Source organism: Brachyhypopomus gauderio, chromosome 6 (genome assembly GCF_052324685.1).
Source record: "Brachyhypopomus gauderio isolate BG-103 chromosome 6, BGAUD_0.2, whole genome shotgun sequence".
NCBI lineage: Eukaryota > Metazoa > Chordata > Actinopteri > Gymnotiformes > Hypopomidae > Brachyhypopomus > Brachyhypopomus gauderio.
This window is the reverse complement of record NC_135216.1, coordinates 25,690,171-25,713,368: the sequence shown is the minus strand read 5'-3', so window position 1 is coordinate 25,713,368 and position 23,198 is coordinate 25,690,171. Positions and strand designations below refer to the sequence as shown.

At 50.8% G+C, this 23,198-nt stretch overlaps 1 protein-coding gene across 2 annotated transcripts; it reads left to right on the top strand.

The window, feature by feature from the left end:
* Positions 1 to 1,607: 1,607 nt before the first annotated feature.
* On the top strand, positions 1,608 to 23,128 carry pbx4 (pre-B-cell leukemia transcription factor 4). Of its 2 annotated transcripts, XM_077010001.1 has the most exons (9): positions 1,608 to 3,018; positions 6,276 to 6,389; positions 8,883 to 8,956; positions 19,453 to 19,697; positions 20,742 to 20,932; positions 21,235 to 21,370; positions 21,473 to 21,629; positions 22,743 to 22,829; positions 22,987 to 23,128. In XM_077010001.1, the coding sequence occupies exons 1-8, from the start codon at positions 2,837 to 2,839 to the stop codon at positions 22,784 to 22,786; spliced, it is 1,143 nt and encodes a 380-aa protein (XP_076866116.1). In that variant the 5' UTR covers positions 1,608 to 2,836; the 3' UTR covers positions 22,787 to 22,829; positions 22,987 to 23,128. The 2 variants fall into 2 exon arrangements, with proteins under 2 accessions (XP_076866116.1, XP_076866117.1); XM_077010002.1 differs by lacking the exon at positions 6,276 to 6,389 and having other exon boundaries at positions 1,613 to 3,018.
* Positions 23,129 to 23,198: the final 70 nt, after the last annotated feature.

The following is a 23,198-nucleotide window of genomic DNA, read 5'->3' as shown; positions in this document are numbered from 1 at the left end:
GTCTAGTACAGTAGCATCTCTGCACTCGATGTATCTCTCAAGGCAAAATGGTGATAGATTAGGCAAACGACGGATCCCACCCCCATCTAACAACCCAAATTCATCTAGGGTGCATAACAGCGTGCTGTGATAACAAGTTCAGGTCATGGTTCACCCGCTCCCCCGTATCCTCGCGCTCTTTTCAGATTGATTAGTCATAGATTGTAGCAGAGAGATGTGTGGAGCGTCAGCATAAACCGCGGCCAGTGCGGTCCCGCTCGGTCTCGCTCCCCCGCTGTGCTCCAGGCCACCAGCGCTCTCCCGCCGGCTCCTACAGACATTTGTCTAAGAAGGCTGTCGTTCTCCGCAGACTGATGAACTGCCATAAATCTGTCCGCGTTTGCACAAATAAATAAAAAAAGAAAAAGAAATGGTGGTGGTGGTAGTACTTATTTTCAATCTTCTGCCCATGCACTTGCAAAATAACGGGGGGTGGAGGGGGGGTTGCTTTGATTACTTAGCCAAAGCAACCACATGCCTAATATTGGGAATTTCTTGTGATATCCACATCAAGCACAAAAAAGTATTTTTATATTCAACTTTGAATGTGAGTTTGGTACATACTGATATTAGTCCTTGACTAAACACAATATTCAGGATATTACAGTGGTGTTCTTTCGTCCTCGTCTAGCCTGTCTGCAGTAAAATGAATGAGATAGTGTTGCTAACGCTGTTGCATCTTTCGTTTGATTTATATTCTCGGCCTGATTAACTCTCCAATGGATTTCTGGGAATCGTCTAAATTGTGCTGCATCTTGCAGATTTCTTGAGATCTCCAAGATTATATCTAATCCCGAATTACAAGTCCGTTGGTAGAGGAAATGTGCAGAATAAAGTTGGCCATGTCAGATCAACAGTGTTTTCATTGTGTGGTTGCGTGTGTGTGTGTGTGGGATATAAAGCAACATAAAGAACACTCGTGTGTGTTTTGTTTGAACGTCTTAGCTACATCTGCATGCTGGCAGTTACGGTGGGTACAACCATTACAGAAACTAGAGTCCTTCAAAATTAACCCCGGGGTCTAGACAATTTATGCCATTTTGAACCATACCTGTAATACACTCAAAGATTGTAGCACCAACACGTTTTTTTTTTTACAATGTTCGCCGACGTCTGTCATGAATAATATATATCGATGCACTTGTCCAACATCGTTAATATGTCAGTGTTATAAATATAGCCCTCTGCTCCAAATCTTGACCGTAGCCCTAAGTCAGTAGGCACTAAATGAGTGGCACGGTTGTTAAAGTTTCTGCAATCTTTGATTTAAGAACTTCAACTTGAAAGCCTGTTCACAGGTTTGACTGAGCAGATACAATAAAACAGTATTTTTAAAAAACTTTGCTGTGGTTTGTTTGCGATGCATTTAAAAACGCGAACCGTGTGGCATTCTATTCAGTTTGTTCGCAAGCCCAGAAGGGCCCGTACCTCCTCGTTTTTTTGATCAAAAGGGGGAATGAATGTAGATTTGTACCGTTCTGTCCGTGGTGCCCCTAGAGGTTTCAAATTATACGACAACCTCCTTATGGACAATGACGTAGCGGCTAGTGTCGACCAGCCCGAACGCGCGAGACGGCGGCGCGCGCGCGTCGGAGCAGGAGAAGCGCTGCGCGAGCCGCCGAGTCCGTCCACGAGCGCGGGGAGGAGGCTGCGGTTGAAGAGACCGGTCGAGTTGGGCTTGAGGATGGAGCCGGGCGTCTTTCGCCTCCAGTCGCGAACGTAAAAACGTTTCCGTAGCGCGAATCTGACGTTTTGACTCGACCTCGGGGTTCCGATTTTTTAGAGAAACCGCGAGCGCCCTCGCCGTAGTCCCGGGTTTGCTAGCGAGCTAGCCGCGCGGTTTTGTTGTCGCTAGCGCCGCCGTGGCGCTGGGGGGCCTCGCCGCTCCGGAGGGCACAGAACGGGGGGCTCGGTGGTCCCGACCAGTCAAGACGGGGTATTTTAAAAAATAAACTCAGTAAGAAAAGAGTGTTCCTTACACCAAAAACCAGATTCGGTCGGTTCTCTCTCTGGCTTTTCGCTGTTAATCTGTTAAATACGTGAACAAAGTGTGCGCGAGCGTGCGGTCTCGTGCGGCCGGGCTCCTCCGTCCGTGGATTGATGAGTCTCGTCGAGTTTTCACGCCGTGCATTCCTGTAATCTCAAAAACCAGACGGATCTCTCCTTTTTTTTCTCTTCTCCTTTTTTTATGTGTCCCCCCCCTCTCTCCTCCAAACGGTCTCAGAAAACGAATTCGCGACTTTTATTTCAAAACTCGCGGTATCTGCCCGGCGGATGGCGAGTTAATTGGCTCCTGCACGGAGCTGGTGGCGGTGATAACGACGCTCTCCGCCTCCAACGCGGTGGTGTGAGCAGACACGCTCAAGGCTCGGGTCCGGACCACTTGATGGGCTTTGGTGGATCCTACGATTTTCTTTTTTAAATGTCTGGCTGTGCTCTCGCCGTGTGCAGCGCTTGAGGTTTTATTTTCTGCTGCGATCGAACACGGCCGTGTGTTTTTTTTTGTACACGGTGCATGTGGTCGGATTTTCCCCCCCTATATTTTTGTTGTGAAGCCAGTCTCAAATATCCATGCCTGCTCAACATCGGTTTTTTACACGCAACTTCGTTGCCTGCCGTTTTTTTTCCCTTCACGTGTGAATTAATTGCATGTGCATTTTAATTCCCTTTAGGATCGTTGTTCGTATATTTTCGAGGGCCTGGTACATGATTGCGGACGCAGGCACCTAACTCCATTGTAAATATATTTTTTTCGTTCCGTTTGTGGTGTGGAAAACGGCGAGGTTTCTTTGAGAGTATGGATGATCAGACCCGAATGCTGACGGGTCTGGGACTCGGCGGAATGCCTCAAGCCGACGTAGGTGACCCAGATTCGGTTCGGAAGCAGCAATCTCTCGGTCAACCACAACAAGACATAGGGGATATCCTCCAGCAGATCATGGCCATCACGGACGAGAGCTTGGACGAGGCACAGGCAAGGTAAGACATGACGGTCCACGATTTGAAGATGAAATGCTGAAAAAAAAACCCAATGTCCACATTCCCTGGACATTTCAGTGTGCGTCTGACTGTCGGATCTCAAAGTCGGTCTTGTTCATACATGAACCGAATATGTAGTTTCCAAGCAGGGTATTTAAAGGATTTGACGTGAATTGCTGGCCATGCATATGCTACGTGGTCTTTCCAGCACAAGTAAAGGCACCTCTGAGCAAAAGTTGTTTTTAACAGTTGTAAAAATCCCTGATGTTGAGGTTGCATATGCATGATTTGTGTGGCCGTACACGCGCATCTCGTGCAACAAAGGAGCTAGGGTTCGGGTGTCATTACCGCCCCCGACCAAACGATCATGAAGCAGTTTACTTCACTTCTCCAAAGTAAACAGTGTGAGCATTAAAGCACGCTGCATCCTCAGTCCCAGCTGGCCTACAGGGATGAGGTCTGTTGTGAGGACCACGTCTCGGTCCTTTTTGCAGACGGGTTCAGTTGGGGAAGTGCATGTGGTCGAAAAGTCCCACTGATCCGTGGGGCCAGTGTTATTAACAACGCACGGCCTACGAAACCGTTTGGCCCCGGTACCAGGCGGCCAAATTGTGGGTCCCGGCGGATAAATGACTTTGATTAATTCGCTACCCCGTCATTAGCATAGATAATCAGGGAGTTGGTAATTAAGTCATCGCCGTCGTGCGGGGACGGCTATCAAATTGATGTTTGTCGGGCTGTTTCACGTCGAGTTGCAGGCCTAAAGAGGGTGACGTCCCCTGTTCTTTATTTGAAGCATTTCGCCATCGTATCCTATATATTGATTGGCGTGATCGATATGGTCCCGTGTGCACGCGCGTGTCCTCGTGCACGACCGGAGCGCCGCTGTGATCTGGGCCGCAGAATAGCGCCCGGATTGAAGAATTTCCGCAAACGATATATATTTTTTGATGGATTGTGAATGCTTCTCGATGTGTCATTAGCTTGTGATTTTCCGCCAAACCATTTGACCACCTGGTTCTCTTAATTAATTCACTTCTTTCAGCCCCCCTCCTCCCTCCCTGGTGTTCATCCTTTTCATTGTGTGTTGGGCGCAATCAATTCTCCTATAATGCGCGCGCGAGTGCAGCTGTCCGCAAATCGAGTTTCTATTAATGAGATGGGGGGGGGGGGTCGCTACACGGGCAGGTTATGAACGCGAGGATATTGCTTTCTACGGTTGGATTGCGAATTAAAGGCTTCATAACGGTCCACTTCCCGTAGATGTTCATTGTTTTGCTGTGATTTGATTTCGGTTTTCGCACGTGACGTCGAGTTGTGTATGGGTTGTCTGGAAGTGTGTGTCTCTAGACGTCCTTAGACTATACTATTATTAGTACAAATACTTCCGTTTTAAAAACACACCACAAGGATGGAAAAATATTAATTATTTCTCCATTGATATTTTTTTTTGCACTTTGATGTATGATTTTGGTTTCACATTCACTGATCTTTCTTTTAAAAAAAAAAAAACCCTAATTTTGCTTGGAACATTTGGCTGGTGTGTTTTGTTACAGATTCCCAAATCACAAAAAATGGCTAATTGGTTGTGAGCCAGGTTTTTTTTTTGCCATGTTATTGTATCCAGCTGTAGAGAGCAGTCCAAGCTGTGGGCAGGTTTCTTCTCCGTCCACTCGTCATTGGGGCTTGGGGTCCTCTAACCCTTCAGGAGGAGGGTTGAGACTGCTCCCAATTAACACCGTTAGAACTGTTACCTCGTGGAGTCCACGGTTCATCTCCTCCTGTAAAGCAACGCTCATGCCGTTAGACATTAGACTCACCCGTGCAACTGCTCTGTGTCTTGCAGTGCTATCTCTATGTTTTCTTTCTTTTAAACCTCTCACTAGCATAGAACTTCACAAGGCGAATTTGGGAGACGGCAATCTTCGAGCTCAAATGAAAAACTAATCGAAGCAAACCAAATGTGCAATTCAGTTGATTTCATACCCAGTTAAATCCAGCCAAGTTTGTATTCCATTCCGAGATTTTCCTTTTGATGTATCCAATTTTATTAAATTGTGGTCCCAACATTAACACGCTGGCGTGCGAAACAACAGGGATTCCACATTTTAAATTGCTTAAATTGCTATTTCCTTTTGAGGAAATAGGGAGCAGCTTGTCAAAACTCATGACTACATATTTTAGACCAAGAGGAACGGTTTAAGGAGGGAGGGCTCCTGCTTGTGATCCTCGCTGTGTGTTAAAGCTCTTTTAAAGCCAGCATACAGCGCTGAGAGGCCCCAGCGCACGGAGGCTTTTTATGGAAGAAATGTGAGGCAGGCATTAAGGTACATGCGATGGTACAGGAAGTGCTTTCAAACTACTCCTCCATCATTTTCAGTCAAACCGGCTGGGTCATCGTGCAGAATTCTGGCTGTGTAAAAGTTGAAACCTTTTATGCTGATTTTGGTGCCATTTTGAGCTTTATATGGAGTGTTTGGCTGACCTTGCAACAGTAACACAGGCAACCTGGACTTGATAGATGGTCAGTACTAAGTGCTGCTTAGCAGGCCCTGATGTGAACCCTAAACCAAATTGATGATACTACTGAGAAGACGGGTGGGAGAGAAAACAGACCTTCTACTGACCGACCTGAGAGCGACCCGGACCCTGTTTCCCCAAAGTCGTTGTAATGTTCGGATCGTCTTAAACGGGAGAGACCGTTCGATGTAATGTTCACTTAACCATTTTAAAGGTTGAAATCTTTTTCATCATTTGACGCTTTTGAGGGCACCCAGCCCTGATGGGGACGAATGTCGAAGCAGGAGTTGCTGCCACGGAGTTGGGCGGTAGAGACTTATTCACCAGACATTCGTTCACGGCTTCTTCCACTGTTGCTGCACGCTCAGCCCAGAGACCAATGAGATGCGTTTCTTACCTGTAATACTGAACTCGCTCTTTGTGACGGTGAGGGAGCGTCCTGGAATGTTGGACAACCGGCTGCGTCGTGCTCGGTTCGCGAGCAAGTTTAACCCCTCCCCCCCAAAACGTCCGGGTTAATAGGTCCACGAACGAGTCACGTTACCCGCCGCTTTCTATCCGTGCAATGCACGGGCTTCTGCCCGGCGGGCTCGGGGCTGCCGGGGACGTGTGTGTGTGTGTGTGTGTGTGTGTGTGTGTGTGAGAGAGAGAGAGACCCGGGGCGGTTTGGAAGGCGATCGCCTGCACGCCCAGCACCGGCCGCCCTAGACCCTTTCACCCTGTCACCCTGTGTCCAGATGCTGGCCAGAGGAGGGAGCGGCCGAGTGGGCCGGAAGAGGCGACCCCACGGAGGGAGGGGGCGCAGGGGGGGGCATGGCGGGGGGCGCCCTGCCGCTCAGCGTCCAGCACAGGTCAGTACCGGCCTGCATGTCCACCCCCTCGCCCTCCCCCCCCCCACTCCCCTGCTCATACCTTCCATGCCTCTGGCAGGCTTTCATTGCCCTCCTGCAGCTCGGGGGGGGGCAATAATACCCAAAGACACACAGGACCACACCTGCACTGGGACACTCGCTTATTGATAGGCGTGGGGTTGTTTTTGTTTTGTTTTTGCTTGTCCTTTGTGTTTGTCTGTACGTATTTGTTCTTTGTCGTTCAAATGTTGCCCACGTGCCAGAACAGAAGCGCCAACCGTCTCCACGTTACCACACTTCTACTCGAGGAAACCCTTCATGACTCCTTCACTGAAAGTTTGGCCCGTTTCGGTCGTGTCTTTTTACATAATCCGTTTTTTGTGACCAAGGTTTTAGGTTTTCACACCGTGATACCGTCATCAGTTATTGCCAGAACTGCTTGGCCTACTTCATTTTGCAGATGCGTTCTGTCTTGTACCTGAAATCCGAACGATTTCTCCTGAGAAATGAGTAAATAATGGCATGTCCTGGGGCTCCAACGATGAGTCTGGGGTTTGTTCATAGCCCCCCCCCCCCCCCCCCCCCCCCCCCCCCCACTCCCAATCTGACCTCATTCATTTCAGCCTGTTGTTGTAATTGTTGTCTTTGTATGACACATTACTGGATGAAATGCTACCGGCGTCTCACGTTTAGTATGCGAGACTTATTTGTCATGAACACCAGTATGTTTGCGTTTAGAGGGAAAGTGCTAATTAGCACGGTTTTCAGGTAGTGCGCTGTACGCTGTAGGGTAAAGGGGAGAATGGCAAAGGTTTTTCTTATTCCTCCACCCTGTAGGACTCATTACTTCCAGAAAGAAAGCCTCTGGGGTTTATTTCCCCACATAGCCCAGGTCATTTCGAAGAGGAAGACCAATTTCGGATTGGCGTGCCTGGTTCGGTGCTAAGAGATAAGGTACTGATGAACCCTGATAATGCCGGGCGGTCATGGTGCCATTCGTTTCGCGGTCCCTGCGTTTTTCTAGATTACGTAGACCAGAGCAAACGTTGGGTAGGCGGGGAAACGGCTCGTGACGGGGCTGTTTGGTAGCGTAAGGAACCGTAATCTGGCAGATGAAGTGCCACACCGCCTCATCCGTATCTGGGGATTAAACGAGGACGTGGGCCGTACGAGCAGCACGTGGGTCCCAGTTGAGCGTGGTCGGGTCGGTGGCCCAGTCTTGGATTTGGCCGGTCTGTCGGCAGAGATCCGTCCCTGAAATTCCTTTGCTTCTGTGCCTGGGTATAACCTTTTGTCTGGAAAGGTTTTTAAACGACGCACGTTTTGCCAACTGGGGTGCTTGTCGAGTCAAGCCTGGGGAAAGGTGGCGGTCGTGATTCACCGGCGTGGACTTCGTGTACGTTCGTCCTACGCAGACCTGTCTCCTGTCGCAGACACGCTCTTGTTCTTTCTAGCCTGAGCTGTGGTGCTAATAGGAGTCTACATATTGGCCCATATAAGTCCTGAACACTGGACTCTGCTACTGGGACGTGCGATTCATAATCACTAAAAGAAGAAAAAATTTTAGCTGGAAATTAGCATAATTTCTTCTGAAATGTGTGACTGACTATACAAATATTTTAAAGAAAGGCTTTAGCAGTAACCATGATCAGAAAGTGTGTTAACCGCACATTGTGAATGTATCGGATCTGAATTTATTTTCCCCAGTTGTTTCTCTTCAACATCAGTGACCGTGTGTGATGTTGGGTGGTCACTTTTGGAATGGTTAACCCGCTTGCTTCTCTGAGCAGAGATGCCTGCTAGACATGACGGATGTGAGCGTGCCGATGGCAGGCCGCTCTTGCATGGGCTACTGAAACCATGTTGTTGCATGTTGCGGTCGTCAGTGTTAAGAGGAGGAGGAGGAGGAGGGACTGATGCAGGAGGGGCCGCTCTGCATAACCCCCCCCCGAAGATAAACCGGGGTCCCATTTAACCGTTCGTTGGAGAGTGTCGAGACACGGCGACAACCACCATAGCGCCACCTACGTTTGAGCCATCGCTGCAGCTCAAAAGCGCTTGCTTTGGCTTTTAAGTCTCACGAGGTCGGTAAATTTGGGGGGGTTATTTATTTATTTATTTATTTATTTTACCACTTTCCAGCATATGGTTTGGAAACAATAGGTTTATAACCAACATCGGGTCTGCTGAGAATCTGAAGTTCTAAAGCTCGTGTGGTATTACATTTGCACATTGTGAGGGTTTCGGTTTACCTGACGTTACGGTGTTACCGCTACACAAACCCCCTGTCCCTGAACAGTGCGTGTGGCACCAGCCCTGTGCTATGAAGGTGTGTGGGTGGGTGTGTGTGTGTGTGTGTGTGTGTGTGTGTGTGTTTTGTCCGTGACTGCGTGTGTCCTTTGGGGTGTACTAGGAGGATGAACATCACTCGTGTGCTCACTCTCTCTCTTTCTTTTCTTTTTTTTCTTTCTTTCTTTCTTTTTTTTTTTGCAGAAAACACACCCTGAACTGTCACCGAATGAAGCCGGCTCTCTTCAGCGTTCTGTGCGAGATCAAAGAGAAGACTGGTAAGTCATTCACTCCTTTCAACTCCACACTCCTTTCATCTCCCACATTATGGGACTTTTCTGGAGGTGCATCTCCACTTTCTCCCAACTTTCCCCATCTTCTCCTTTTTTCTTCTTTTGCTGTCCCAAAAATGAAACTCTTTGATATATAATTGATCATGGGGAGGATCGGAGGTTTATCGGCCGTGCGGGCGTGACCCGTGTCCTCATACGGCCTCCTCCGCGGTGTTGGGAGAGATGAACCCCTCCTGCGTTCACCTCCTCCGGGTCTTCTAATCCTCTGTTTTGTCAGCGGTGGCGTCGAGCGTGCCGGGCTGAAGTTGGGTGCTCACCTTAGCCTCCCGCCACACTGATGGGGCTGATAGACTGCTACCTGCACAGGCCTCCATCTTGTCCTCCCCAGACGAGATGTGCTCTTAACACCCATGAACGAGCTCGAGCGTTCGACCCCACCCGGGGCAGTTCTAGCTGTAGAACTGCCCCACCCCTTTTTCAAAGGCCTCACTGTGAATATGCTTTTTATTCTGCTTTGCTGTTTGGCCTTGACTATTATACTGATCGTCGTAGGATAAAAGCAGTGGGTGTTGGGCTGAATCTGCTGTACAGTGATGCATACAGACGTTACTATTTTATTCTGTGTGTGTGTGTGTGTGGGCACATGCTCGTTCTTTCTGCAGTTTTGTGGTCATTCTGATCTTTTTATCGTGTCCTCTGCCCTTTGCCATGTGAGAGTCCTCCTTTCTCCTCCGTGAACGTGCCCACGTTGACCTACCGCCATTACAAACACCAAGTGACCTCCGGTTTGCGGCGATCTTGTCAATAATGCGGCCTGCCGTCCCTCCACCTCCATAATTGAATGCAAGAATCGGGTCGGCTGGAAAGGGGGGGGGGGGGGTGCGTGTACGGGGGATGAGGGGGGGTTGTTCCTGTTGCCAGGGCAACCGGCTGTCTTATTTACCTAATGTCATTCACTTTGATTTTCACATTTAGCCTGCCAGCTGAGCGCAGGCCTGGGAGAGAGGAGCAGGCCCTCCAGGCGCGTGGCATGGCTGTTTGGGCTTCACGGCAGCGGGACGGGCCCTCGGCCCCCCGCACGGGCAGCGCTACGCTGGGGTGGGGTGGCACGGTGTCGGGGTTGGCCCGCTCACACCTCGCCGTCGCGTGCCAGGTGGTGTCTCTCAGCCCCAAACGTCCCTCACACTCTCCTCAGACTGTCTTTGGGCCTCGCCACTGGAATGTGTTTTAAACAAGGCACCGTCTCTCTCGCTCCCCCCCCCCCCCCCCCCCCCCCTTTTTTTTTTTTTTTTTTTTTTGCTGCTAGTACGTTTATGACAGCAGTCATCAACTCAACCCCCCTCCCCGATTTGATCTCTCTTTCTCTATCGCTCAGTCACTTGGTCTATTCCCCCCCCCCCCCTCTGACTTGTTCTCTTTCTTTCTTGTCAGCTCACACTCTCTCTCTCTCTCTCTCTCTCTCTCTCTCTCTCTCTCTCTCTCTCTCTCTCTCTCTCTCTCACACAGAACAGCAGGGATGAAAGCAGCCCGAGATCGGGTCTATCCCCGCTGCCTCTCGTTTCGTCCTCTCCCTCCCTCCCTCTCTCGCTCTCCCCCTCTCGTCCTCTCCTCCCTCCCTCCCTCCCTCTCTCTCTCGCTTCCATTCTTGAAAGAGAAGACTTGCTCTGAACTCCAGTCTTTGATATGATAATGGGGAGGGGGGGTAGCGGGGGTAGCTGGGGGCAGGGTGGGGGAGGGGCGCTGGATTCCTCACAGCTCTGCTGCAGTTGTTGTATTGTTAAGGAAATCTTCTCCTCAAATGTCTCTCCCTGCTTTTATTATTTTCTCTCTCTCTCTCTCTCTCTCTCTGTTTTGGTCCACTGCTAAAGTGATCACGATGCGTATTCAGAGCAACTTTTGTTTGTTAATGTCCTTTTAAATGATGGACTAATTAAGGGAGTGAGGGAGAGGTGAGTCCTTTCACCGCCCCCCTCCCCCACTACCACCGCAACCTTTTTAGGGCTAGCTCAAAATGGCTGCTTGCTAGTAAGCAGCGAGGCTTTTCAGCGTCTCATTTGCTGCCACGCTGACTTTTTTTTGTTCACAGGGTGTTATTGGATTGAGATCTCTTCTCCTCAGTGTCGTAGCGAAAGAGTCATTTTGAGGGCTGGTTATCACAGCAGCCCCCCCCCCCCCCCCATTAGCAATATTTGCTGTGCGTCTACAGTCCAGAACTGAGATGATTAGTTGTGAGAATTATATTTGCAGGCCTGACTTTGCAGATCTACAACCAAATGGAAGTGGCCACATTAGCTTTTTAACACCGATAACAACTCGGTAGTTTTGAAATCATGGGATTTGAGCCTGACCAAAGTCCTAAGATAGAAAACAGAACCGACGTGGCCGGTGGGTTATTTGGTCTTTCTAACCCAGGGCCTAACTTGTGCCTCAACAGACACAAGTACTCATCATTTGACCAATGTTATTTATTTGTTCAGCAGTCGTGTTTTATATTCGTGTGCCGTATCCCTCACAAACGTGTTTTAGAGCTCCTTCCCATTTGCTTAAATCTTACATGCGTGCATGCGGGAAGTGTAATCATTTTCCCCCTTATTTATTCAGTAGAGAGTATCACAGATTAGTCTTGGACTAGCTGAGAAGCTCCTGTTTGATCTGGAATTGATGTCAGTGACACGTTTGCACATTAAATCGTATATTTTTAAAGAGTTTTGTGCACGCAACACTGGTAACACGGCGGCTTTGAAAAGCAATCACTTTCATTCCTAAAGCAGTTTCGCGTGAAAGATTACTCCGGTTTAATGGAAAACCCCAAGTATTAGTTTGCTTGCTCTTAAAAGCCTTATTGTGATCTGCCACTTGCGTGTTTCGGCAGTAGTTTGACCTGTCTCGACTCGCTTGGGTCTGAGTGCTGTAACCCAACACTCGAATGTTCGGTCTTGCGTTTCACTCCCTGCTCGCACAAGTTTGCACGTAGGCCACACCCTGGGTAGCAGGGTCCTGCGCTCGTCCTGCTGGGATGGCCCAGGTGCCAGGACCTGCTTTTTCCAGAAGCCCTCGTTGCCCAACTCGGCCCGTGTCCCCCTCCCCCCCTTTTTCAGCGTGATGGAGGAACGGTGGATTAATCGATGGCAGGAGGTATTCTGCTTTGTTAATAAGAGGACAAGTAAATTATTAACCAGCTCCCATTCTGGGTCCCCCCCACCACCTCCACCACCATCACCTAGTTTGACCCAGGAGGTGGCTTGCCGGATGCAGGCTGGATCCGCTCCCAGTCCGCTTGCTTGGGAGCTGATAACGGAGTGTGTAGTGGGTACGTAACACCTCCCAGATGTCAGCATAGCCACCTTCAGCAGGAGTAACTTGGGTTGAGTAACTTTGAGCAGGAGTAGTGCAGATTATTAACACACTTCTGAAATGCACCATGTTGCCTTACGTGTTCACTGGTGCATGTTTATGTACTTTTTTTTGGGATAAACTAGGAGGTCTGGGTTTGTGTGCTGTGGTGGTGTTTGGTCTGTGAGCTGCGTGTCCAATCCTAGCACTGTCTGTCTCCCCTCCTGAAGTCCACTTAATCACAGGCCTAATTAAGAGTTTTTTAATTATTATCCATTCTTGAGAGAGCTTAATTTGAACTCTCCCATAAAAGTTTATGAGTTGTTGGAAACCACAGACTTCTATTATGTTTTATGAGGCTAAGTCTGCACGCCCAGTGAGCAGAGGAGACTGTAGATTAGAGAGGGAGACTCGCACAGAGAGACCGCAGCAAATGTGGAGAGACACGCTCAGTAAGAGAGAGACGAACACACACACACGCAGCAGCAGTAGACGGTAAACTAGCAGGGTTAGCATTGACAGATAAACCAGCGGAGATGGCATGCAGAAAGACAGCAGCGAAGGCGAAGAGCAGAGGGAGAAGGCGTGCACACGTTCCTACATACCACCACAGAGACACGGAGGGAGGGATCGTGGATGTAGAGAGACCCGCTCTAAGGGGAGACACGTAAAGCCAGACACGGTGAGGAAAGCGATACAAACAGAAAAGGCAGAGAGTGATGACGCCAACGTAGAGGCGCTCAGACGGAGAGCGCAGACACTAACGGAGGAGCCAGTGAGCACAAAGGGAGAATAACGACTGGATGAAGACGCGTGGAGACGGCTTGTATTTCTGTCCATTTGCCAGTGCCACCGTGTCGGGTTCCGTCCACCGATCGAGTCTCCGACTGCACCGTCCTGTGTGCCTAATGCAGTCCACTTAGTGCTACAGTGAACACAGAGAATGTGACTTCTTTTTTTTTTTCTTGCCCTTTGCCTTTCATGTGTGTGCTGCGATTCAATACCCCCCCCACACACACACACACACACACACGCCGGCGTATCGACAGCGATTCTGCTTGGCCGCGTCTCGCCCCCTCCGCCGTGGTCCTCCCCTCACCCGGGACACCGTCACTCACTCTGGTTTTCTCCCCTCCATTCCCCTCTCGAGAGTGGGCAGAGCAAGAGAAGATGGAGCGGGCGAGGTGGGTGGGGGTGGAGCAGGGACGATGGAGAGAGATTGATGAGGCTGTAAGAGCACCAGTAATTACTCTGTGTCCAGTCGCCACGCCGGATTGGCAGACGGCTAATATCGCCCAGACCCCTGGCCCTGACGGCCACCCCCACCCCCACCCCCATAAGAGAGCGTGAGGGGGTGGGGGTCGAGCGTCACCTCACACCCTCCCTTTCAGCTCGCTGCGGTGTGGGCTTGGACATCTCTTCCCTCATTACGTTATTCCTTGAGGAATCGGGGATCTGACTTGCTTCCAGCGCGAAGACAGAGGAATACAGAGCGCGGCTGGGGCTCCCCGGGCTGTTCAGACCCTCCTGTTCGCCGTGTTCTTTGCGGTAGGCCTGCGCCACGAGAGGCTCGGTGATGCTGTCAGAGTGCGGCAAGGGCCGGGACAATATATTGTTGAACTATTGCGATACTCTGTTTATCAAATTCAAATAATGTCAGAAGGCATAAGTGTGGTGCGTCCTGTCACCTATACAGGACGTGAATGTAGCGGTGTGGGATAAGCTACATTCCAGGATGTTGTAGCCATTTTGTTTCGGTTTTTGTTTTGTTTTGTTTTGTTTTTTTTTATCAATAACAAGTTCCAGATATGATGTCTTTATTTTCTGCTCAAGTTGTCTTTGGGGAGTGGGGTGGTGCGTACATTTCAATCAAGTGTTCAGCTATTTCATTTTAATTAATAAATGCCCCATGACGTTAAATTACATACCAGCTCACTCGAAGTGGATTAGTAGTCCAGATCCAGTTAGTGTTCTCTCCAACTGGCAATCTCTCTCTCTCTCTCTCTCTCTCTCTCTCTCTCTCTCTCTCTCTCTCTCTCTCACACACACACACATTTATCTTCTTCTAGACTTAGCAAGAAAGCGCTGTCTCCTCAATTAAAGATGTAAATGTGAGTGCTGGGTTGGTTTTAGATTTGACTGTGGTGAATGTGTCCGTGCACTGGCCCGACACTCCTCGCTGAGGCTGGTGACCTGGGCACGGGTGTCACGCCAAGGTCGTTTGGGGTCACGATCAGGGTTGGATTGTTTTTTGGGGGTCGCTCGTGGCCGCTCACTAATCCGTTTGTCTCGCACGAAGGTGTCGCAAAGGTGCGCACGCTGCTTGCCAAGGAAGATCCACGTAACTGTGTGTGCACCAGCCGGTGCCTCCTCCGCCCCCTGGGGAAGGACTCCTCCGCCCTGGCTGGGATGGAGCGCTGCACCGGCCTCGGTCCTCAGAATCGCGCGTGCGTACGCCGCACGGCCTTCTGGGTATCCGTCCCCAGCACTCTGCTCTGTCGTGTCGCTCGTTCTCTCGTTATAAATGTGGGGCTGCTCCTCTGATCTATTGCTTAATTGCCACCTAATTTGCATAGCAGTGCAAATTAACGACCTCTCAAATGAGCGTTCATTTTTCACAAGGTCTTTAGGAGCTCCTTAAGAGGCGGTGCTAATTAGCAAGCCAGGCAGCTGTGCTGATGAGGTGGGTAGGCGGGGCAGTGTGAGCGCGCGAGAGGGCGTGGCTAAAAGAAGGACGGATTGCTACGGCAACGTCTTCATCCTCCTCTTCCTCATCCATTGTAGTCTAGGGGCTTTTTTTTCCTTTCTTTCTTCTGGGACTCGGAGGGGCGTGCGTGTGTGTGCGTGCGCGCGGCCTCACCTGTGTGTTTGTTTTGTATGCGGTACCGTCTGGCGGGGTCGGCACCGTTGTCCCTGTGCTGAGGCGTCCGGGGCTCGCGAGCTGAGCTCCTCGTTAATTGCGGGCTGATTAATGGCGTGCGAGGCTGCTGCCATGTGTTTGCTGAAGGTGTGAGCACTCCCGTTCACACCCTCATCACACCCCACTGTGTAAACACTGACCACTGGACACTCCTTCACCCGGGAAGTAAGTGGTGTGTGTGTGTGCGTGTGTGTGCTCGTGTCGGTAAATAAACCCAACAGACGCTGCTTAATGTGAGGCGGGAGCTGTTTAGAGGCGGGGCTGACCAGGGGATTGGTCAGCTTGTTCAGAACCCTTCTCTCTCGAGTCCTTCTGCATAACACCACTCACCCTGTCTCATGTAGTGTCTCTTCTTCCATCTGTCTGTCTGTCTGTTGTCTCCCTCGTTCCTTGACATTCTCGAGGTTAAATCCTGACTTTTGATGTCTTGAGTTTAATCCCCCCTCCACTTCACCCCCCCCCCCTTCCAAGTCTTGTCTTGTATTTTTTATTGTTTTATTTTATTTATTTTTATATAAATGTTGCTTCAGTTGTATGTTTGTCAGATTTATCTGTCAATGCTAACTCTGCTAGTTTACCAGTTCTACCATTAAACCTTTTTTCAGCGAGCAACGTCCAATTATTGATTTATTTAGTCTTTCCCGTTTGGTATGATGAGCAGGCTGCTTCGGCCATGTTTTGAATGTTAGGTTTTTTTTTTCTCATAGCACAATGATTTCGCAGCTTATTTAAGGAATATTTTACATTAGCTTTTAATGTTCAAATTCTCCATTCATGGACATGCGGGGCTTGGTATGGGTGATGTATTTTTATATTGAAGTCATGCACTCGCGGAGAGCACATTTCAGTACTACATGAAGTATTAACAATACTGTAAAAGGCATCTGTGTACCAGTCCACCCTCCCCACGTATCGACTGTATGAGGACTTGCCAACGGACTTGTGCAGACCACACTTGGTTCAGAACCTTGTTTAGTGGGCCTGTGCTAGCTATACCGTGAAATCGTATTAAAAACCTCCTTTTATATGCTTCTTGTCGCTCTTCTGCGTTGTGCTAACGTTTGGCAGCGTGTTCGCGGACCTGGAGCTAGCGAGCCCACGTCCACGTGGACACCTCGGCTCGCTTCGTCCGTGCTCAGGAATCAGACCCCCCCCCCCCCCCCCCCCCCCCCGGTACCCCAGCCTCCTTCCCCAGGTTTACGGCCCGCGCCGATCGGAAGACAGAAGTCTTGTTTCCAGTTCTCTTCTGCTCACTCCATCCCGTTAGTCAGTCTCTCTCTCTCTCTCTCTCTCTCTCTCTCTCTCTCTCTCTCTCTCTCTCTCTCTCTCTCTCTCTCTCTCTCCCTCCTCCATCATGCTTTTATATCACCTCCTGTGACTCCCTTTTTTTTCCACCCCCCCCCCCCCCCCCAATTCTCCTTGGGTCTCCTTCTCCCCCTTTCCTTACCCCCCCCCCCTCTCTCCTGCTCCCTCACACTCCCAGTGAAAGGCTGCGAATACCCAAGGGAGCTGATGCAATTAAAATGCTAATCCTGTCTGTCTACAGAGAGAAGGAGGGAGGGATGGAGGGAGGAGGGGAGGGGGGGGCTGACAGCATGAGGGATTGCGGCTCACATGGAGAACTCGACTGAAATGGAGAACAGAGGGAGAGAGGGGGGGGGCTGGGGGTGTAGAGAGGCAGAGAGGGGGGGGGGATTGGCGGGAGAGAGGCCAGAGTGAAATGGGGGATGCAAGACGGAGAGAGAGAGAGAGACAGAAAGCGTTAAGCGCTCCAGAGGCAGAAAGCAGGCTGCACAGGAGCTGGAAGCAGGGAGACGTGATGGACTGTGTGTCTCGTAATGCACTGAAAATGGCACCATTAATACACTGCTAGCATCAGTGTGCACAACGCCTTCGTCTGCACTTAACACATCACCTGTAGGGAACCTGCACCACACCGCTCCATCGCCTGGGCCCAAATGAGAGGGATTATGTATGCAGTCAAACCCAGCTGCTTTCTCTGAATATTTCATAGATTGACTTGACTAGCTCTATATGCTAACGTCACATGTTCCAGCAAGCTTGTGAGGATGGGAGACACGCGCACGCGCGCACATACAGCACTGTCTCAATACCGAGAGAGAAGAGAAATCTGAAAAAATGCAACTCGCTGATTTATTTATATATATATTTATTTGTTTAATTCATTTGTTGAAGGTTCATGAATTTAATGGAAGGATATTAGTGCAACTTGGACAGATGTAGCACATTAAAATGTGCATTATCTCATTAGCATGTGGGTGTGTTTTATATTAATGAAGTGTGCTAATTGAAAGATTTACAGGCTGGCTTTATTAATCCTCTTAACGAACACAAACATTCACACACCGTGAACTGGCAGGCTGTGTGCGGGGAAAGCAAACCCACCGAGGTGGATGCATATTCCACCGATTGTCTTTTAACCATTTGCCATTTAATTAGAAGCTAATTGCGGGTTTCCGAGTCCCTTTCGCACCATAAGGTGTGCGGACACGGAATGACTGGAGACTGTGGCCGGAACCAGAGGTCCCTAACCCCGGCGTTGAGCGGTCCGCGGCCGTTGGTGCGATTATTAGCCATCGCAGCCTAATCGTGATGAATTGAAGGCTAAAGGAGACGACGGTGGTGTGTCTGGGGAGGGTGGGGGGTACCGGGTTGGGGGGGGGGGGGTGCCCCTGCTTTTAGTGCCTGGACCGTTCAGGAAATGGTTAGCCATGGAGCTCGTTCGTGGCTGCTGAACCGGTGTTTGTGTGCTGAACCATATGCACTTTTTTCCCCTCCTCTTTTTCCCCCCACGATGCCGTCTGCCTGCTGCATGTCTGTCCAAATTGTTTTTCCACTCTAAAAAAAAAAAAAAAAAAGAAAAATGGAGGAGAAAAAACAAGCTGAGACTGTAGTCGCTACGCAGCCACACTCTCCGCAGAAATGCGCCCAGGCACTTCATCTGATTTAATGTACACCTCCCCCCGCCTTAAAGAAAAAGTTTTTCTTCTTCTTTTTATTGGGCTTGGGGGAGTTTTACTGGCCGAAGCGTTCGAGGGAGCGAGGTAAAGAGAAGGAGGGAGGGAGGGAGGTGAAGAGAGGGAGGTGAAGAGGGAGGGAGGGAGCGAGGGATGGGCGAACTCAGGGTCATTAGTTCACTCGGCTGGGTACACTGCATTCCTGAACCATGAGAGGGGGAGCAACGGAGAGGAGGAATGTGCAGGGGGGGGAGGTGGATGGAGGGAGAGAGAGAGGGAGGGAGGGAGAGATGGAGTGAGGGGGAACCTGAATGGAGGAACCCAGAAGGAGCAAGAAAGGAAAAAAAACTTGTCGTGGGGGGGGCTTAAAAAAGCTGGAGGGTGATTATTTGGGGAGGGTAAGAGAGTGGAAGAGGGGTTGTGTTTTGGGAAGGGGGGAGGGTATCAGTTGGTGCAGCTAAATGTGGTATCAGTTAAAAGTTTGAAGAGCACAAAAAAGAGCTTTGATTATTATAATTTTTTTGGTTTTGGATAGAAGAGTGCAGATTAGCGTTAGCGGCTGATGGCCCTGTGTAGCATGGCGCACACTCCAGTTTTCTTTTTACTTTCTTTATCTTTCTTTCTTTCTTTACTTTTCCCCTTCTTCTTTTTCTTTCATTTCTTTCAAGAACTGGCTGTACCAGGCGGGGCGCTGAGCCGTCACCACCCGAGGTGTTTCTGCGCAGGAATGTTGTCCAGAGCTTCTGTCGCACAGCAGATGTTCTTGAACTGGCCCTCCTTGCTGTCCCGTGACACACACACACACACCCCGCTGTCTCACGCGGATGCCCCTCGGCAGCTTTGCAGGGCGCGCCACCTACGTTTTCGCGTGGGGGTTGGCGATGGAGCGTGTGAGGGGCCCTGAGCGAGACCCGTGTGCGCCGTGCGCGGGATGACGGGGGTCTTGGGGTAACGCACCCCCGCATGGCTGCCCGATGAACGCTGTACTTATGGCTGCCTGCACACGCTCTCCTATTACTCTCCTATTACTCCAACCGCTCACCTTACACTGCCCACAGCCTGCCGAGGCGCCATGCTGCCCTCTACTGGCCACCACCGGAACTGTTACTTTCCTCCGTCCTTTTTAATGGCCAGGCTGTATCGTTTGGCTTTGTTTGCTTTTTCGTGTGGATGTGCACCTGTGACCTGCGCTACAGGAGTGGCCCTGGTGCCACCCGGCCCCTGACGCCCGTCTGCTCTTCTGCCCGCAGTGTTGAGCATCCGCGGGGTGCAGGAGGAAGACCCGCCCGACCCCCAGATCATGCGCCTGGACAACATGCTGCTGGCGGAGGGCGTGTCCGGCCCGGAGAAGGGCGGAGGCTCGGCCGCGGCAGCCGCAGCTGCAGCAGCGGCCGGCGGCTCGCCCAACGACGGCAGCATCGAGCACTCGGACTACAGGGCCAAGCTGGCCCAGATCCGCCAGATCTACCACTCGGAGCTGGAGAAATACGAGCAGGTGAGGGCCACGCGGGCCAAGTGAGCGTTCGCCCAGCATCACCACGTCCATTTACTTTGTTAGCATTTAGCCCTTGAGTTATCTGTAGTTATTACTCGCGCTCAAGCCAGTGCAGTGTTGGGTTCTGAGTAGCTTCCGTATTTGTTGTCTGCTGTGCAGACGATGTCGTTTGATGGCATTTTCACCCACGGGCTACAGAGCTTTGGTGTTTGTGCTTCGCGAGCGCGGCGGTTGTTGCCGAACGGGTGGTGCAGCTTTCTGAGATTTCTCCCTGTAGCTGCATGACATTTAGCTTGACATTCACCGGGCTGTTGGGTCGCGTGTACAGACTTACGCAGGACCCTCCTAGCACACAAAGCATCTTTGGGCTTTATATAGGGGTGTGACGATACACTCGGCTCATGAGACAAGAACGAGACGAGATTTTAAGAAAACTAAAATGACAAATTTTAGTAATTTTAACATGCATGATGTAAGCATTAACTTTTAATGAATTTCTTCCTCTACTCTCTTGCCATTTTATCATTTTGCCGGCTACCCAAAATGCTGTCAAACAAACGTTTTGAAAGTGGCGGGGGCATCTTCAATAGTAATACCTGTATTTTCCGACGTCATTCTGGCAGCTTGCTGGATCACAAATCCCGCGAGACACATTTTTAACGCGACGAGAAATATCGCGGAGTTACGCCTCGCGAGATCGCGCGACACGAGATCTCGTCACACCCCTAGCTTTATATGTTGTTACAGTTTAACATAAAGAACCATACATGCGTGTTAGGAGTTAAAATCACATCGTTAAGTGTTTAGCTGTGTGCTGCTATGCTCGGGGCGGGCGGGCGGATGGATGGATGCATGGATGGATGGATGGATGGATGGATGGATGGATGGATGGATGGATGCATGCATGCCTTGTCTACATGGTGATGGAAGTGCTTCTTTAAGGCCTGGGGGAGTTGGTTGCAGTTCCCTGCTGTGTAGCCATTGCTTCCTCCTGGCCCGTAGCCAGTGGCACTGTGTGACTCACCCCTGGCGTCGCTGTCTCAGGCCTGCAGTGAGTTCACCAACCACGTGATGAACCTGCTGCGTGAGCAGTCCCGCACGCGCCCCATCTCGCCCAAGGAGATCGAGCGCATGGTGGCCATCATACACCGCAAGTTCAGCTCCATCCAGATGCAGCTCAAGCAGAGCACGTGCGAGGCCGTCATGATCCTGAGGTCCCGCTTCCTCGACGCCAGGTGCGTGAAGCCCGTCTGTCTCCCCCCTCCCCCCCTCCGTGTCGTGGATACTCTCTTCTGCTCTTTCGTTTCAGCTGTTGCTCCAACAGCTTCTTCTTTTTTTGCGTAGCCAAACCACTTTCGGTTGCTGAGGTCAAAACTTGCCTCAACAGTCCCATGTCTGATTAATGTCAAGTGCACAGATAACCGAGACCCCAAACTTCACCTCACTAGCTTAAGTGCGTGTTGGTGTGTGCGTGTGTGCATGCTCACACCTGGAAATGAACGTTAAGAACAACGCGGAACCCGTGTTCTGAACGCAGGCGCAAGAGACGCAACTTCAACAAGCAGGCGACGGAGGTGCTGAACGAGTATTTCTACTCCCACCTGTCCAACCCCTACCCCAGCGAGGAGGCCAAGGAGGAGCTGGCCAAGAAGTGCGGCATCACGGTCTCTCAGGTGTGTGTGTGTGTGTGTGTGTGTGGTATTTGACCCAGTAGCGTGTAGGCAAAATCTTCACCCATTCCTTACGTCTTCAAGCACTCTGTGTCGTTTCTTCAGGTCTCTAATTGGTTCGGCAACAAGAGAATTCGGTATAAGAAAAACATCGGAAAGTTCCAGGAGGAGGCCAACCTGTACGCCGTGAAAACGGCGGTGGACGCCGCCAACGCTTCGGCGCAGGCCAGCCAGGCCAACTCCCCAGCAACCCCCAACTCAGGTACCGCCCCCCTTGCCTGATTCGTCGGCACCGTCCGACCCGCTCTCGTCAGCCAGTAAGGCGCCGTGTCCGGGTGAAGGTTTTTGTCGACGCGCTTCTGTCTTTTTTGCGATTCTGGGCCCCGCTGTACCGTGCGGCTGTCTGCCTGGTTGTGTCTAGTCTGGATGGGTGACCTTGGGCTCCACGGATGAAGGTTGGCGGGCTCAGCCAAGATCCTCCACGGTGGTCGGCTTCACGCAGCTGGCAAACGAGACGGGGCCGAGCGCTCGGTGTTTTGGCTGGTGCGAGGCGCCGTCTGGTGCCACAGTCTCTGTTCGTGTCCGTGTCACATGTAAGGCGCCTGGTTTGATGCCAGGAAACAAAGTGTGAAATCCATACTGTCTGCGTATCGATTACCATCGACTCCTTACTCAGTGGTTGGGTGTTTACTCGTGGCTTCATTTGTAAACTTCTTTTTCTAAGCAAATACGCCCGTTTGTGGTGGATGCCATGAGCTTTTTATCTTTGTGACATTGAATCTGTTCTTGAGCTTGTTTATGAAACTCGGTGACTCTTAGTCGTCCCCCCCCCCCCAGCGCGAGAACATGCTCACGTAGTCCCAGTAATTATTCAGCGAGTGAAGGCTATAACGTGTTTTGTTATTATTATTTTAACCGGGCATTTGCCACAACGTGCCCAGTATTGTTGCGGGCACCACACCTCCACCGGTGCTGTGTATGTCTTCATCGTAATCGGTCTGGAGGTGTGTTGGAGACATGAAGCTGACCCCGTGCCAGGCTTTCGTCTAGAAACCGAGCAGCCTCACCGCTGGGGGCGTGGAAAGTCACCCGTCCCGTTATTCCACCACGGGTGTGGGGCCCTCTGGGGCGTTTCCACGCCTAATTCAACCTGTGGGCGCCACCCACGTGTTTGCTGGGGTCACAAGGCTCATGAGACGGGCCTGCAGGGGGAGGGAGGTTCTTTATAATGACCGCTTTTTGCAAAGCTGAAACGGTTTTGGCAGTCTGGTTTGGTAAACGGAAAACTGTGTCATGCTGCTGTTGTCACGTGTGCTAGAGTTGTGGGCTTACGGGGGCTTTGTGGTGAGTGCTGAAACTTGAATGTTTGGAACAGGTGGCTACCCTGCACCGTGTTACACACCTGACGGGCGGCTATGAGGAGCTGGCGGGAGGCGCTGTTTACATCCCGCACCACTTAGAAGTGAGTAGCCTCCTCCAACCACACACACACACACACACACATTAGAGATGAACATTTGCAATATTAGAGACATTCTTCTACAGGTGCTGTGCAGTAGCGTTATATATATGTGTGTGTGTGTGTGTGTGTGTGTGTGTGTGTGTGTGTGTGTGTGTAGGCAGACTGCGGACAGGACAAGCCAGAGCCGATCTCCACCACCTCTCCAACCAAACAGCCCAGCGGTTTCCACCCGGACACCTCCAACCGTGTCGTGGCGCTTCCACCACCTCAAACACATGCACACTTGTGCGCGCAAACACCAATACACACACACACACACACGTACACACACACACACACGGACGCAGAGAGAGCGAGAGACAACACAAG

What these genes read in the sequence shown, in the direction of transcription:
- pbx4 (XM_077010001.1), top strand. Translation starts at nt 2,837, where the DNA reads ATGGATGATCAGACCCGAATGCTGACGGGTCTGGGACTCGGCGGAATG. An exon ending in CGAGATCAAAGAGAAGACTG is followed by an intron (nt 8,957 to 19,452) that starts GTAAGTCATTCA and finishes TTCTGCCCGCAG; the next exon opens with TGTTGAGCATCCGCGGGGTG. An exon ending in CCCAGCAACCCCCAACTCAG is followed by an intron (nt 21,630 to 22,742) that starts GTACCGCCCCCC and finishes TGTTTGGAACAG; the next exon opens with GTGGCTACCCTGCACCGTGT.